The sequence below is a fragment of the Myotis lucifugus genome, unplaced genomic scaffold (genome assembly GCF_000147115.1).
Source record: "Myotis lucifugus unplaced genomic scaffold, Myoluc2.0 scaffold_148, whole genome shotgun sequence".
NCBI classification, from domain to species: domain Eukaryota; kingdom Metazoa; phylum Chordata; class Mammalia; order Chiroptera; family Vespertilionidae; genus Myotis; species Myotis lucifugus.
The window spans coordinates 1212957-1225034 of record NW_005871196.1 but is presented as its reverse complement, the minus strand read 5'-3'; the positions used below and the strand labels follow the sequence as shown (position 1 = coordinate 1225034).

The window sequence follows — 12078 nt, the reverse complement described above, 5'->3', positions numbered from 1 at the left end:
TTTAAATTTTCTAAGACTTTCATAATACATTTAAATAGTTGCAAGTTGTAATTTTCAGTGTATTTTAAATATAAACATTTAAAAATAAAGTTACACTTTTAAATATATCAAATGGAATCTAAACACAAAAACCAGCATGTCACCCATCACCATTCATGTCAACAATTCAGAACAAGCTCTTCTTTACCTTTCACCAACTACTAATTTTTTTATTTTAGAGAGAGAGGAAGGGAGAGAAAGAGAGAGTGAAAAACTTAGAATGTGTCCCATACACACCTCAACCAGGGAATTGAACCCGCAATTGGGCATGTGTCCTGACCAGAAATCGAACCTGAGACCTTTCAATGCATAGGATGATGCTCCCACCAACCGAGCCACATGGCACAGGATTATCTTCCACCAAAATTATGGTTCCTTTTTTTCCTTTGAACTCTTATTTCCACTACTCTTTCCACATTAGTTTATCCCTAATATAGTATGTTTAATGCTTGTAAACTGTGTACTATACTTCTATCACTCTTCTCTGCAATAAAAAATAGGTATGAGAATTGTAAATTAAGTATTATTTCATGTACTCATAAGCATCTTAGTATTACAAAGTTTTCTGGATTGAATTATGATTATAATATTAGTACACAATTACTCAAAACAGGCTTATCTTATGTTTTAATAAGCAATCATTAAAACAAAGAATGGATTTTTATTTTCAATGTACCTCTTAATTAATCCATACATAATTGAGTGAATAGTACTGATTTCTAGAATGAATAATAAAACAATTCTATTTTTTTCTTTTCAAAAAATACACACATGGGCACACACACACACATAAAATTTTTAAAATGCTGAGAAATCTTTTTTACCTAAAGGTATAAAAGTATAAAATATGTATATGTCTATAAAAATAGACATATATGTTTTAAGAATATAAGTATACAGGAATAGAAATTTTTATGTTTTTATACTGTTTTAGCAAAGTCACTCAGTAATTGAAATCTTTCCAAATTTCAAGCCAGAAAGCACCAATTGTCCTATTATAAAGAATATTTTAATGATCAATTGGTTAATCAATCTATTAAGTACTCCTTTAATTTTGCTAAAAGCAAAGTCTTAGAAAGTACCTAGCTTGCATAGGGTGTGTCACTGGATGATTAAAGCAATTTATTCACTCCATGCCTGGAAGTATACCAAAAGAGGCTTCACCAAGTCTTAGCAAGTGACTATAAGTTATACCGATGTATTTTTCACTTAGAGCACCTTGATATATAACTCATTAAACTTGGAAAGGGCTAGAATAGGAATACTTTTCATTTCAACAGATCTTTATCAACACAATGTTAAGAATGAAATTATCTTCCTATGTGATTTAAATGCATTTTTGTCAAAACTCTGTTGCTGCAGATTTAGCTCATTCAATTTATGGTGAAGCTAAGAAAAGAGAATTACTGCAAATTCTCAAGCAGCTGAATTTTACCCAAGACTACATCTGGCTACTGGGGCATGGAAACAGATTCCCTCAGCACCATCTATGCCAGTGAGCCCCTTGGAAAGGCCTCCAGTCCATCAGGGAAGCGTGTGGCCCCGTTTGAAGATGCACTGGGTGAGTGGCAGAGCTTGATCTAGGATCAGACATCTCAACCTCAATCCAGGGCTTTCCCCACATTTTTATGTCATTTCCCAAAGCTGTATGGACTTTCAAGATTGTCAACAGAACATCACATCCAGAAAATTTAGCTTATTGGAAAAGATGATACTTGCTACATTTTGCTGACTTAGATGACTCTCCCTCCTCCACCCCCTTTTTTGGAAGTAACAGCTGGCTCCACTCACCACCCAGGATGGTTACCATAGTGATACCTAGAGATGGTTTGCATGTCCTCTCTCTAACCCTAGACTCCAGTTACTCTTTCTTGGCCATTGAGTTCAAATTCTTAGGTTCTTTTCTTCAAAGGTAAACCAGCAATACACCGATTTTAAAAGGAGATAAAGAACCAAAGACAAGAGCGGGGTGGTAGTGGAGAGGGGTGATTCTATTTCTCATGCTAGGGTTCAGGTTCTAGGAGAAAAATCTAAATGGGCCTAATGCTAGCTGTGTCAACACTTAATTCTGAAGCAAGAATAAGAGAAGCATCTGCTTCTTTCTCCTTTTTTTCATAATCAACCCATGAAAAGACAAAAAAAAATCAACAGGAGAGAAAAGCAATTCTATTGTGTTAGGTGAATGGGAACCAATTCAACTGAAAAATATTGAGCTGTTTAGCTGTGATTATTACCTCTATTCTGTAAGAAAGGTGAGTTCAATGCAAATAAGCAGATACATATTCCCCAAAAGCTTCAATTAGTAACTCTTCCTTTTTTTTCTCTCAAAAATCTCATTCTGCTGGATTTTGCTTATATTCAGTCTTTGGTTCATGTCTGAATTAAGATATGAGCAAGTCCAGTTTGGGAAGTAATGTTATGCATTTGAACTCGCATTCATGATCACTGATAACTGTTAAGATTTGAGCGCTCCCCTGTCCTAGCTTAGTCAGTACTTTTCACCTTTTCAATACTTAAAAAAATTGACTTTAGAGAGAGAGGGGAAGGGAGACGAATAGAGAGATAGAAACATTGATGAGAGAAAGAGAAAGAGAGAGAGAGAGAGAGATTGATCAACTGCCTCCTGCACACCCCCTATTGGGGATCAACCTGCGCATGTGCCCTGACTGGAAATGGAACCTCGGTCTCTTGGTTCCTGGGTGGACACTCAACCACTGAGCACACCAGCTGGGCACCTTTTCAATACTTCGGAATCGGAAAATCTCAGGTTGGCAGAGGACCCAAGGCCATCTAGGGTCAAGGCCAGCTTAGAGGCGGAGTGATTCCCTTTTGAACTGCTATTGCTTTGTGCCTAGAGCCGTCTCTTTCACCTTTGGACAGCTCTGAATTTTATATGGAGCCAAGCCTTCCACCCATCTGGACATTTAATTGTCAGGACAGAGCTGTGTGCTTTACTTAATTAATCTTTCTAAATTTGGAAACTAATCTGGAAGGGAATTTTAATTTGGATAACTTCTAAAGAAGTATCAATCAGGGTAATAGGCAAGAACTTTTTTGGCATAAGAAAAAGAAAACACTTTGCCAATGGAAATATCTCAGGCCTATTCTAAAGCACATCTGTTACTCTAATGTGACTTGGCAGTGCAGTTTATTGAATTTGTAAGATAAAGTGATACTGAAAGAGGCGGGAATCTTTTTCAGTCTGCCTTTTCCTCTCCAGATAATATAATAATAGAAGGAATTGCCAGTTAGCGATGTGACATCCAGCCTGTGTCTGGAGAGAGATGCCCAAGTGTAATTTGGTTCCGATGTTCTGCAGCGATGGATGTCTATTTTGGAGGCTGCTAATAAAGCACAACATTGACTTATTTGGCATGTGTCTGTAGTGCTCTGCTTAATCGATCATTATATGAATTACTCTACTTGTATGTGGTTTGAGCAGCCTTGACTCCGACTATTGGAGCATTTTCTTGCACCAGTTTGTAAATTTTTATACTTTATAGGAAAAAAAACGTGAGAGCTCTCATTTGCATAGCACTTCTCAAAAACATTCTTTCCCTTTGGTGAAAATTCAGACAGACTTTGACCCAGCTGTGTGACCTTGACCAATATTCTTAATTCGCAGAATCTCATTTCCACATAAAAATAATGCCTTATTAGAGTTCTGTGAAGATTCAATGGTATAATAACTAAGTTCTTTAGGCATATGGTGTAGGCTCCAGTCTAACTAAACCTTAGTTTCCACATCTTTAAAAAGAGGATGATTTTAACAGCCAACTCATCAGGATTTTATGATGATTAAATGAAATTCTCCCAAAAAATGACAGCACAGTACCCAACACAAAGCTATTATTAATATTATTGCGCACAACTAATTATGCTCAATAGATGTCCATTTTCCTTTCCTTCTTAAGTTATAGAATCATGATTTCACTTCCTATCAGTCCTTCTCAGATTTGCTTACCTGGTATGTGGGTCAGTCTACCATTTTGCTTCTCCTCTATTTGCTACTTTGTCCTTTTCCCAGTTGGTTGGCACCTTCCTGGAGCATGCAAGAGCCAAGGTGCTCAGATGAATGCCTGTCAATGAACAAGGTTTCTTTGGTCAAAGTCCAGTTGGGAGAAGACACCCCAAAATAATGCTTTGGGGGTTTCCCCGGATTAATTGGTTATAACTACGATAGATGATGTCCCAGTCAAATTATACCGGGGAAGTAGAGTCCTTTATTTTAGTCATGGTGAATTTGAAGTCTATAAGGAATATTTTGCTTCCAGCCCTGCCACCATTCTGGTTTATTCTCTGACCACCCACCTCATGTCAGAAGCATTTTTGTCCTTTTCCCCTTTCTACCCTATGCTCACTGCTCAAGGCCCTCAAGCTTTTCTCTTCTCTCTTTTTATTTCAAAAGCTATTATCAATCTCATATTTCGTCTTAGGCGTAAAGGACTGATACCAGCTCTAACCCTTACCTCTTCCATGATATTGGCATTTTAACAGTAGTCAAAGAGATCATACTATGAGTAGTAATGCATCAAGAATCTGATCTGAAAACGGGAAGCAACTGGGGTTCCCTAATCTGTGGAGGGGCACCACGAAGGGGTCAGAAAATGGATCCCCACCGGGGATATGGCCTGCAACCAAGACGTGTCCTTGTGACTCTTTAGTCCATGGGGCAACACTCAATCCACTGAGCCAAACTGGCTAGGGACTATTTTTATGTTTTTTAAAAAACAAATAATAAATTAATAGCCTTAACTTTCAAAATTTTTTAAATTTATACAAATGTAAAACTGCTAAAAAAAACCCCATTTTTATACAATATTGGAATAGACTAACAGAAATACATGTACTCATCTTTACAACTATAAGAACATTCAGTACATAGGGCTGCTGCTAGGATTAAACATGATGCTGCACAGAGCACGCGGCATAGAAACGGGCCACAGAAATGTTGATTCATGTAATTCATTTGACCTCTTCATTTTCTCAAACCATAGCAATTACTGCTTTTACCATTCTCTTCTTTGAGACATCTCTCAGGTTTTGCCTTTTATTATTTAACTTTTGCATAATTCTTTGAAATATCACCTGTATGTTTGTCTGCTTACCTATTTTTAAAGTACTTTGTAATATAAATTTTTGTTCAGATAGCAATTTGTTTATTGTTTTGTGTTTTTTTTGGATTTTTTTTTAGATCGCTTATGCCGCTGTGGCACAGTGATTGAGCATGGACCTGTGAACCGAAAGGTCGGGGTTTGATTCGCAGTTGGGGCACATGCCAGCGGGCTCTAACCCCTGTGGGGGGCGTGCAGGAGGCAGCCAATCAATGACTCTCTCTCACCATTGATGTTTCTATCTCTTTCTCCTCTCCTTTCCTCTCTGAAATCAATAAAAATAATTTAAAAACAAACAAAAAACCTGATCTCATAAAATTTCCTAGATCATTGCATATCATTGTGATAATCATCAGGAAGATCCTAGTGATAGAATGAATGGACATATGTGAAGCCCTCTGTACCCCTGTAATCATTTGTTATATATTTTAAATTTATGTAATATATTATTTCTATATTGCTAATTTATTTTTATAATTACACATGTGTATATATATGTGTGGTTTACAGTCTTTTTTCTCTTGATGTAAAATTTACATTCAATAAAATGCACAACTCCTGTTACATCCTGATTTTGACAAGTGCATGCACCCACCCAATCCGAACTTCTCGGGAGAGAGCTGGAGCACAGTGTCCACAGAACGCTCCCTGTCTCATGCCTCCTCTCAGTCATTCCCACCTCACACTTCCTGAAGCAGCCACTGCTCTGATTTTGTCCCTCATCCATTAGTTCGCCTGTTCTAGGATTTCATGTAAATGGAATTACACAGCAGGAAGCTTTTATCGTCTACTTTCACTCAGGATCAGTGTCCTGTTTCTGAGAGTCGTCCATGTTGCTGTATCAGTAGCTGGTCTTTTTATTGTGCTCAGGTGTTTTTCCAAGCCCTTTGGAGACAGGGGCTGTGCTAAGACTCCCTGCACTGCACCCCCCTCCCCCCCCCGCCCCCCCCCCCCAACTTGTATAGAGTTGTTCGCATTAGAAGGTTCCGCTGACAGGTGGTGACTCCATGGATGAATGAATGGATGAGTTATTTAATCAATCAATGAGCCATTTAGACACCATCAAGTTTCACTTTTCTAATCCCGACGGCCTCTTGCATGTTCAACTTACCAAAGCCAGTGTTCTATATCCTGGTGTCAGAAGCCTGCCTGCTTTACAGTCGGAATCCAGGGATCCGCCCATTTGCAAATCTGCAGCCGCCTCTGCTGCGAGCGCGCAGCCTCCAGCGCGGGCGAGACCGCGCACTGCGGCCCTGGACGGCTCCCGCAGGGCTGCGAGACTCTGTCTCTTGCAGACGGAAATGCTTTTGCTCTCTCTTTGCAAACGGTCAACCTCGCATTCCTCCAATTAATTGATTAAACCACTGTAAAGGTCAGCAGAGAAACCCAGGCGCCGCATGGAATGCTTTTGAAGCTAGTTAGCCCCTAAATTGCAGCAGCAGCCGCGTGCATCTATCTCCCTGAATTCAGGAAAGCACAATTCAATAAACAGGATCAGCACTGCTGGTTCAGGCTGGTCTGGCTGTGACCTGCCTGAAGTGATTGCAAACTGAGCCCTTCAGTGTCCCCAGCTTACTCTCTTACCTCTGCGCGCGCCTCGTGACTGTGATTAAGGGCAAGGCACTGTGGAGCAGGCCTCTGGGGAGAAAGACATTACCTTGGCGAGTTGCGAGCAGCAGGCATTCAGGGGTCTGAACCTGCCAACATCATTTCTGCTTGGACAGCAGCAAGTCTCGGTCATTTCTGACACTGCACGTGTTCTGAATATAACCGTGCCTTTCCATTTTAACCTATTCCGCTGGCGTTCTCCTGCCGGCTGCAATCTGAGTTTTATGTAGCCGCATAGCACACTTTCTGATGCATTATTTCACAATGTGCTGCTGTAAAACCAGGCATATTTATATTACAGTGGGGAAGTTTTCTTTCAAACATATCACCAAGGGATGAGAGATTCATGCGTGATGATGATTCCTATGGCGAGGATACTATACAAAGAAATAATAAACCGGTTACAAGAAACAGAGAGGAAATATATTTGTGGCTTCCACACACTATACATTTTCTGTTGATTTTACTCATGTTTCTTTTTAAAGAGTTGAAGATTTGTAGAAAGCATGATAAACTCCAGTAATGGGATGGTGAGTACCAGCATTTTTTCTTGTATTTTTTTTATGACCATTTTAAGGTCACTTTTCCAAAGAAAACCTATTTATAAGAGTGGAAAATGAAGGTATTTTTGTTAGGGAAAAAAAGGTGGACGTCATGGTTGTAGTTATTTGAAAGAGTTTAGATCAGCTAAGTTTGCATTTTAGGTCACTAATTCTAGGAAAGGTGTTTTGCAAACCGATGTTAGAGTAACGTTTAAAAAGTGACATCACCAGCTATGTGTCAGGTCCCACTGGTAGGATCCTTTTTGTTTACTTGGGGACATTTAAGAGACCTACATGCAGGCTATTGCCGCCACTAGCTGTCCGAATCTAACGTGCTCAGCAACAACTTCCTCGTGGTAGAAATCAGTTCATATCAGGGTCCCCCAAACACGCGAGGTTTGCTACTCACACAGCAGACTCTGCAGACTGTGGCATGCAGTTACCGATGCCACAGACACACATGGAAGCAGCAAATGCCAGTGGCTGCAGCCTGTGTAATCAGTGGGTCACTACCCAGGAAGCAGACAGAGCTTAGGTTTGAAGCAGCTGTGTGAGGTGGCAAATTACTTAACCTTTCTGGGCCTCAGCTGTTTGCTCTGAATAAAAACCATCACAGGGACTTTGTAATTATTCAATGATAGAAATCAAAGGCCCATCGTAGGGTAGGTGTCCTGCAGGTGTTTATATCCTTCTTTCCTCCTTGCGCCCACACACTGAAGCCAGCTTTGCTGACGCTGATGTGTCCACCTGATGGTGGGTTGAATGGAGACCCATCTGCTGCTCTGGACTAGGACTGTTCCCACAGCTCACTGGGGGCAGAACTTTGCTCCCGTGTTCTTTGGACTAATGCTTTTCGTGAGGCCTGCCTCATAAGACTTTCACCTTGAAGTTGAGCTTTTCAAATCTAAGGCCAATGCAGAACTTCCCGGGGTGCCAAAGCATTTCAGAATAATGAAAAGCCACCAGGTCCCACCTGTCAGAAGCTTTCTGACTCTTGGCCCTGGAGAAGAAGCTACAATTTTTTCAGTGTTTCTAAGAGTTACATTGTATGGGCTTTGTGGTAATGTTAACATATTTACTTGTAAACTAAACTACCTCAAACAGTCCCTTAGGGGATTATAGAGATAGCAGGGGATTATAGAAATATCAGGGATAACCAGTATGGGAGAAATGGTACTTTTCATCAACATACTTCCATATTTCTTTTCTAAATAATTTTTATCTTCTAGGAGTATGTTTTTTTCGGGAGCCCTCAACCAGTTTCATGTTGGTAAAGAATATGCTTACAGCCCGACTGGTGTGGCTCAGTGGTTGAGTGTGGACCCATGAACCAGGAGGTCGCAGTTAGATGATCTCTCATCACTGATGTTTCTATCCCTCTCCCTTCCTCTCTCTGAAATCAGTAAAAACACATTTAAAAAAGAATATGCTTAGAGGAGAATAAATGCACAAGTGTGGACCAACACCCAAACGCCTTCTAAAGAAATAGCGACACCACTGCAAACAACACTAATGCAAAAACATTTACGGTTAGGTGGAAGGAAAATCAAGATTTTAAAAAGTTGCTCCTTTTCACTTTGCTTTGACACACACAGTAAATGCCATGTGGCATTCAGAGCACAGTTCTGCAAAGAGGATTGAAAAAGAAGGATGACTGGACAGAATGTATTTAAAAGTGGCAGCACCTGGCAGGAAGGCTGAAGGGAGAGTCACCAAGACGCAGACACTGGAGGGGTTCCGGAGCCCTTCTAAAGCAAGGCTGTAGTGGAGAATGAAGTGGCTATGCCAGGAGCTATTTAAAAATGCACACACCCAAAACAAACCAGGGATCTGCATTCCTAAGCACAGGCCATCTGCCCCTCTCTCCACTTCCTGTTCACCAGGTTCTGAAAAGCCAAGGGCTCTGAGCCCTTATTCCCTCCCTTCCTCACTCCCCTGTGCTTCCCAAAGGATGGCAGCAGGTGCCCTGCAGATTTCTTCCTCTGCAGATTTCACCGCCCCTGCAGCATCCACCAGCCCCTCCCTCTTCCTGGGAAGCCTTCTCTGCAGTCAGAGGCTTCAATCAGAGTCCTGGCCAAAAAGAAACCAAAAACCAAAAAATCGCTGATGGACTTAAGATCTCTGAGGGTGACCTGAAACTCGGAAGCAAGACAGCTGGCACAAAGGAAATGAATTCATGATACCTAAGAGTGCGGTGCAGGCCCACTCACACACACTGAATGTGAAACCATGTGGTTTACATGGAGCAGGTTTTAAAAAAATCCATTCTGCCACTTTTATCCTCATGTAATTGGGAGAGACAAAAATATGGCTCATCTAGGTTCTCTCCCACCTTCCTCATCCTCCCCAGAGAAGCCTTTCCCACTGTTGAATCACTGATGAATGGGGAGACCAAGGACGAGTAGGCTATAAAAAGCCATCAGGAAAAGTGCCCTAGCTTGTCTGCCAGGGCCGACTGAAATTCAGGACAACCTAATGGCATCGGCCTGACACCCTAGAATGGCTGAGTTTGGATGGATCTCTTGATAGATTTAAGCTAGTAAAGTTGTTTTGAAAGTTGCATTATTTGAGACAGCGGAGAACACCCCCCTCCCCCTTCCCAATGTTCTCTGCTGCAGTCTTTCCCTCTGCCAGGAAGAGGAATCACAGGTTTCTGAGAGTTGCAAAGAACCTCAGAGGTGAAGTCTCAGCCACCGTTCCAGTCCTGTGGGGAAAGCAGTGCAGTGCCGCCAGGCAACTGTGGTGTTGGCTGCAAGTACCTCACCTTCTCAGCATCACCCGGAAAACTTCTGGCTTCTCTTATTTGGTAACAGTTACAATGTTTCCCCTTAAAGCAGTTTGCCTCTTAAAGCAGCAGTAGCAGCAACAACAGTAAGCTGCACATCAAATGCCACTCTTATACAAATAAAATAAAAATTAAACGCTTGCTTAGAAAAATGTTAGGTGTCCTATGCCAATGTCTGAGATCCGCTCATGAAAGCAATGGACTCCCTAACATAACGGTAATAAATATGCTCTGCAGACTGCAGGACAGCATCGTGGTGCAGGGCGCACTGTTTCAGGTACCTGGGTGTTTCTTAAAGGGGTTCCATGGATTCCTGACTGTATCTGTTCCCTGTTTATTTGAGTGAATCCGGGTAGAGATTCATGCAGCTGTTTTCTGTCCGCCCAAGAACGAGACATCTCGGATCTGAGTTCTCCCTGGGGCTCCAGGCTGGCAGCGGCCGCTTCCCTCCCAGCCAGCCACCTGCACGGCTGGTTGAAATCATCAGGTTGGGTGCTACACAGGTGTAAAAAGAGGGGAAGGGACTTTTCATGTGACGGGGTTGGGAATGTCACGCAGGAATTTGGCTTGAGGAAGATGCAGGATGCGTTTACAGTATGAAGTACGCGCTAAGGGGCTCACCGCTGCCTTTGCAGTTAATTTTCATGCCGGTTAGTTTCAAACCGTTCTCCGCCGGCTCTTCTCTACCTACACGCTACACCCCGCGACACGCAATGGTGGCTTCATTCCTCAGAAAGAAATGAGAAAATCTAGGAACACCGAAAGGCTGATATTAACTAAAGGTTTAGAAATGCTCAGGTCAACACCTGCAGTGCCGCAGTTTCATGAGTGTAGGCAGCGCGTTAAAGAAAAACAACCAGGAGAAAGCGAGATATATGAAAGCAAGTGCGAGAAGCAGCTACAAAGAGAGAAAACTTTCCTCCATACTTGCCGCAGACCTGCAGCCTCAGGCGACCATTTGCATGTCCAAGAGGCGGCACTGCCTTGTCACCATATGCACCAAGGGGGGCGATGCGGAGGCCCCTGGTGGGGAAGGGGCGAGTCAGGGGGAGAGGATGTGTCCGAGGTACCGAGGTCGGACAGCAGGAAGGGAGAACTGGTTATTGGGGCACCTCAGAATCTAGGTGATACGAGATCAAAGGAGAAGCTGGATGGGCTGGGGCGGGGGGAGGAAAAGGAAATGAGTGAGCGGGTGTGGGGTCTCAGAGAAAACTTGAGGCTTCAGAGGAAAGTGGGAGAGGACGAGCCGCCGCACCCCCGCGGCCCGTCGCTCGCCCCCGCCTTCCTTTTGAAAACTTATGTAAATTAATGAGATAAAAGCATTATGTTGCTAAGAATATAATCAAGGTTCATAATGAACCAGAATCTTGTTTGTTGTTTTTTTTTTTTTTAAGGAAATAAGAAGGGGAAAATGTTAATAGAAAATAGAAGGTCATTCTTGTATCACCTTCCCAAAATTTTGTGTTTCTGTTTATTTTTTCCTTTCTCAAGTTTACGTACAACTATTACTTCCTAGGTAATAACAGACCGTAGATATAAAACACATCTAGAATGTGATTCCCTATCATTTTGCCTTTTGTCTTATTTATGGTTTTCACTTCCTAAGCCATAAAGACATATTTATAATTAAGAATCTCAATCTTCTGAGTTTAATCAACACATTTGACATCTTTTATGTCTGAATTGTTTTCTCCAGCTTAGATTGTATGCCTTCAGGGTAGGAACTGTGTCTATGATGATTTATATAGTGCTGCATACTTGGTATTCAATAAATAATAAACAATAAAGAAAGATTGCCTAGCAAAGATATAATTCTCATGCTAAGGACAAATTGGCTAAATGACTTAGAATTATTTTTCTTTTATGCTGGAAAGCATTCCTTAACATGTCTTCTTCAAATGAAGTAATGTTTTCCATTTTAATATCCCAAATTCATCTAGTTGTGTGTGCTCTCTCTTGCTTTCATTTGAAGCTTTAAATCCAGCTTTAC

At 41.6% G+C, this 12078-nt stretch overlaps 1 protein-coding gene across 1 annotated transcript in view; it reads left to right on the top strand.

Moving 5' to 3' along the window:
- The first annotated feature begins 1500 nt into the window (after positions 1-1500).
- NEFL (neurofilament light) overlaps positions 1501-12078 on the top strand; it is a 13819-nt gene continuing 3241 nt past the window's right edge. Inside the window, exons 1-2 of the mRNA XM_006095037.3 lie at positions 1501-1600; positions 5234-5286. Of these exons, the coding sequence (XP_006095099.3) occupies positions 1501-1600; positions 5234-5286 (153 nt within the window). The remainder of the gene's footprint in view (positions 1601-5233; positions 5287-12078) is intronic.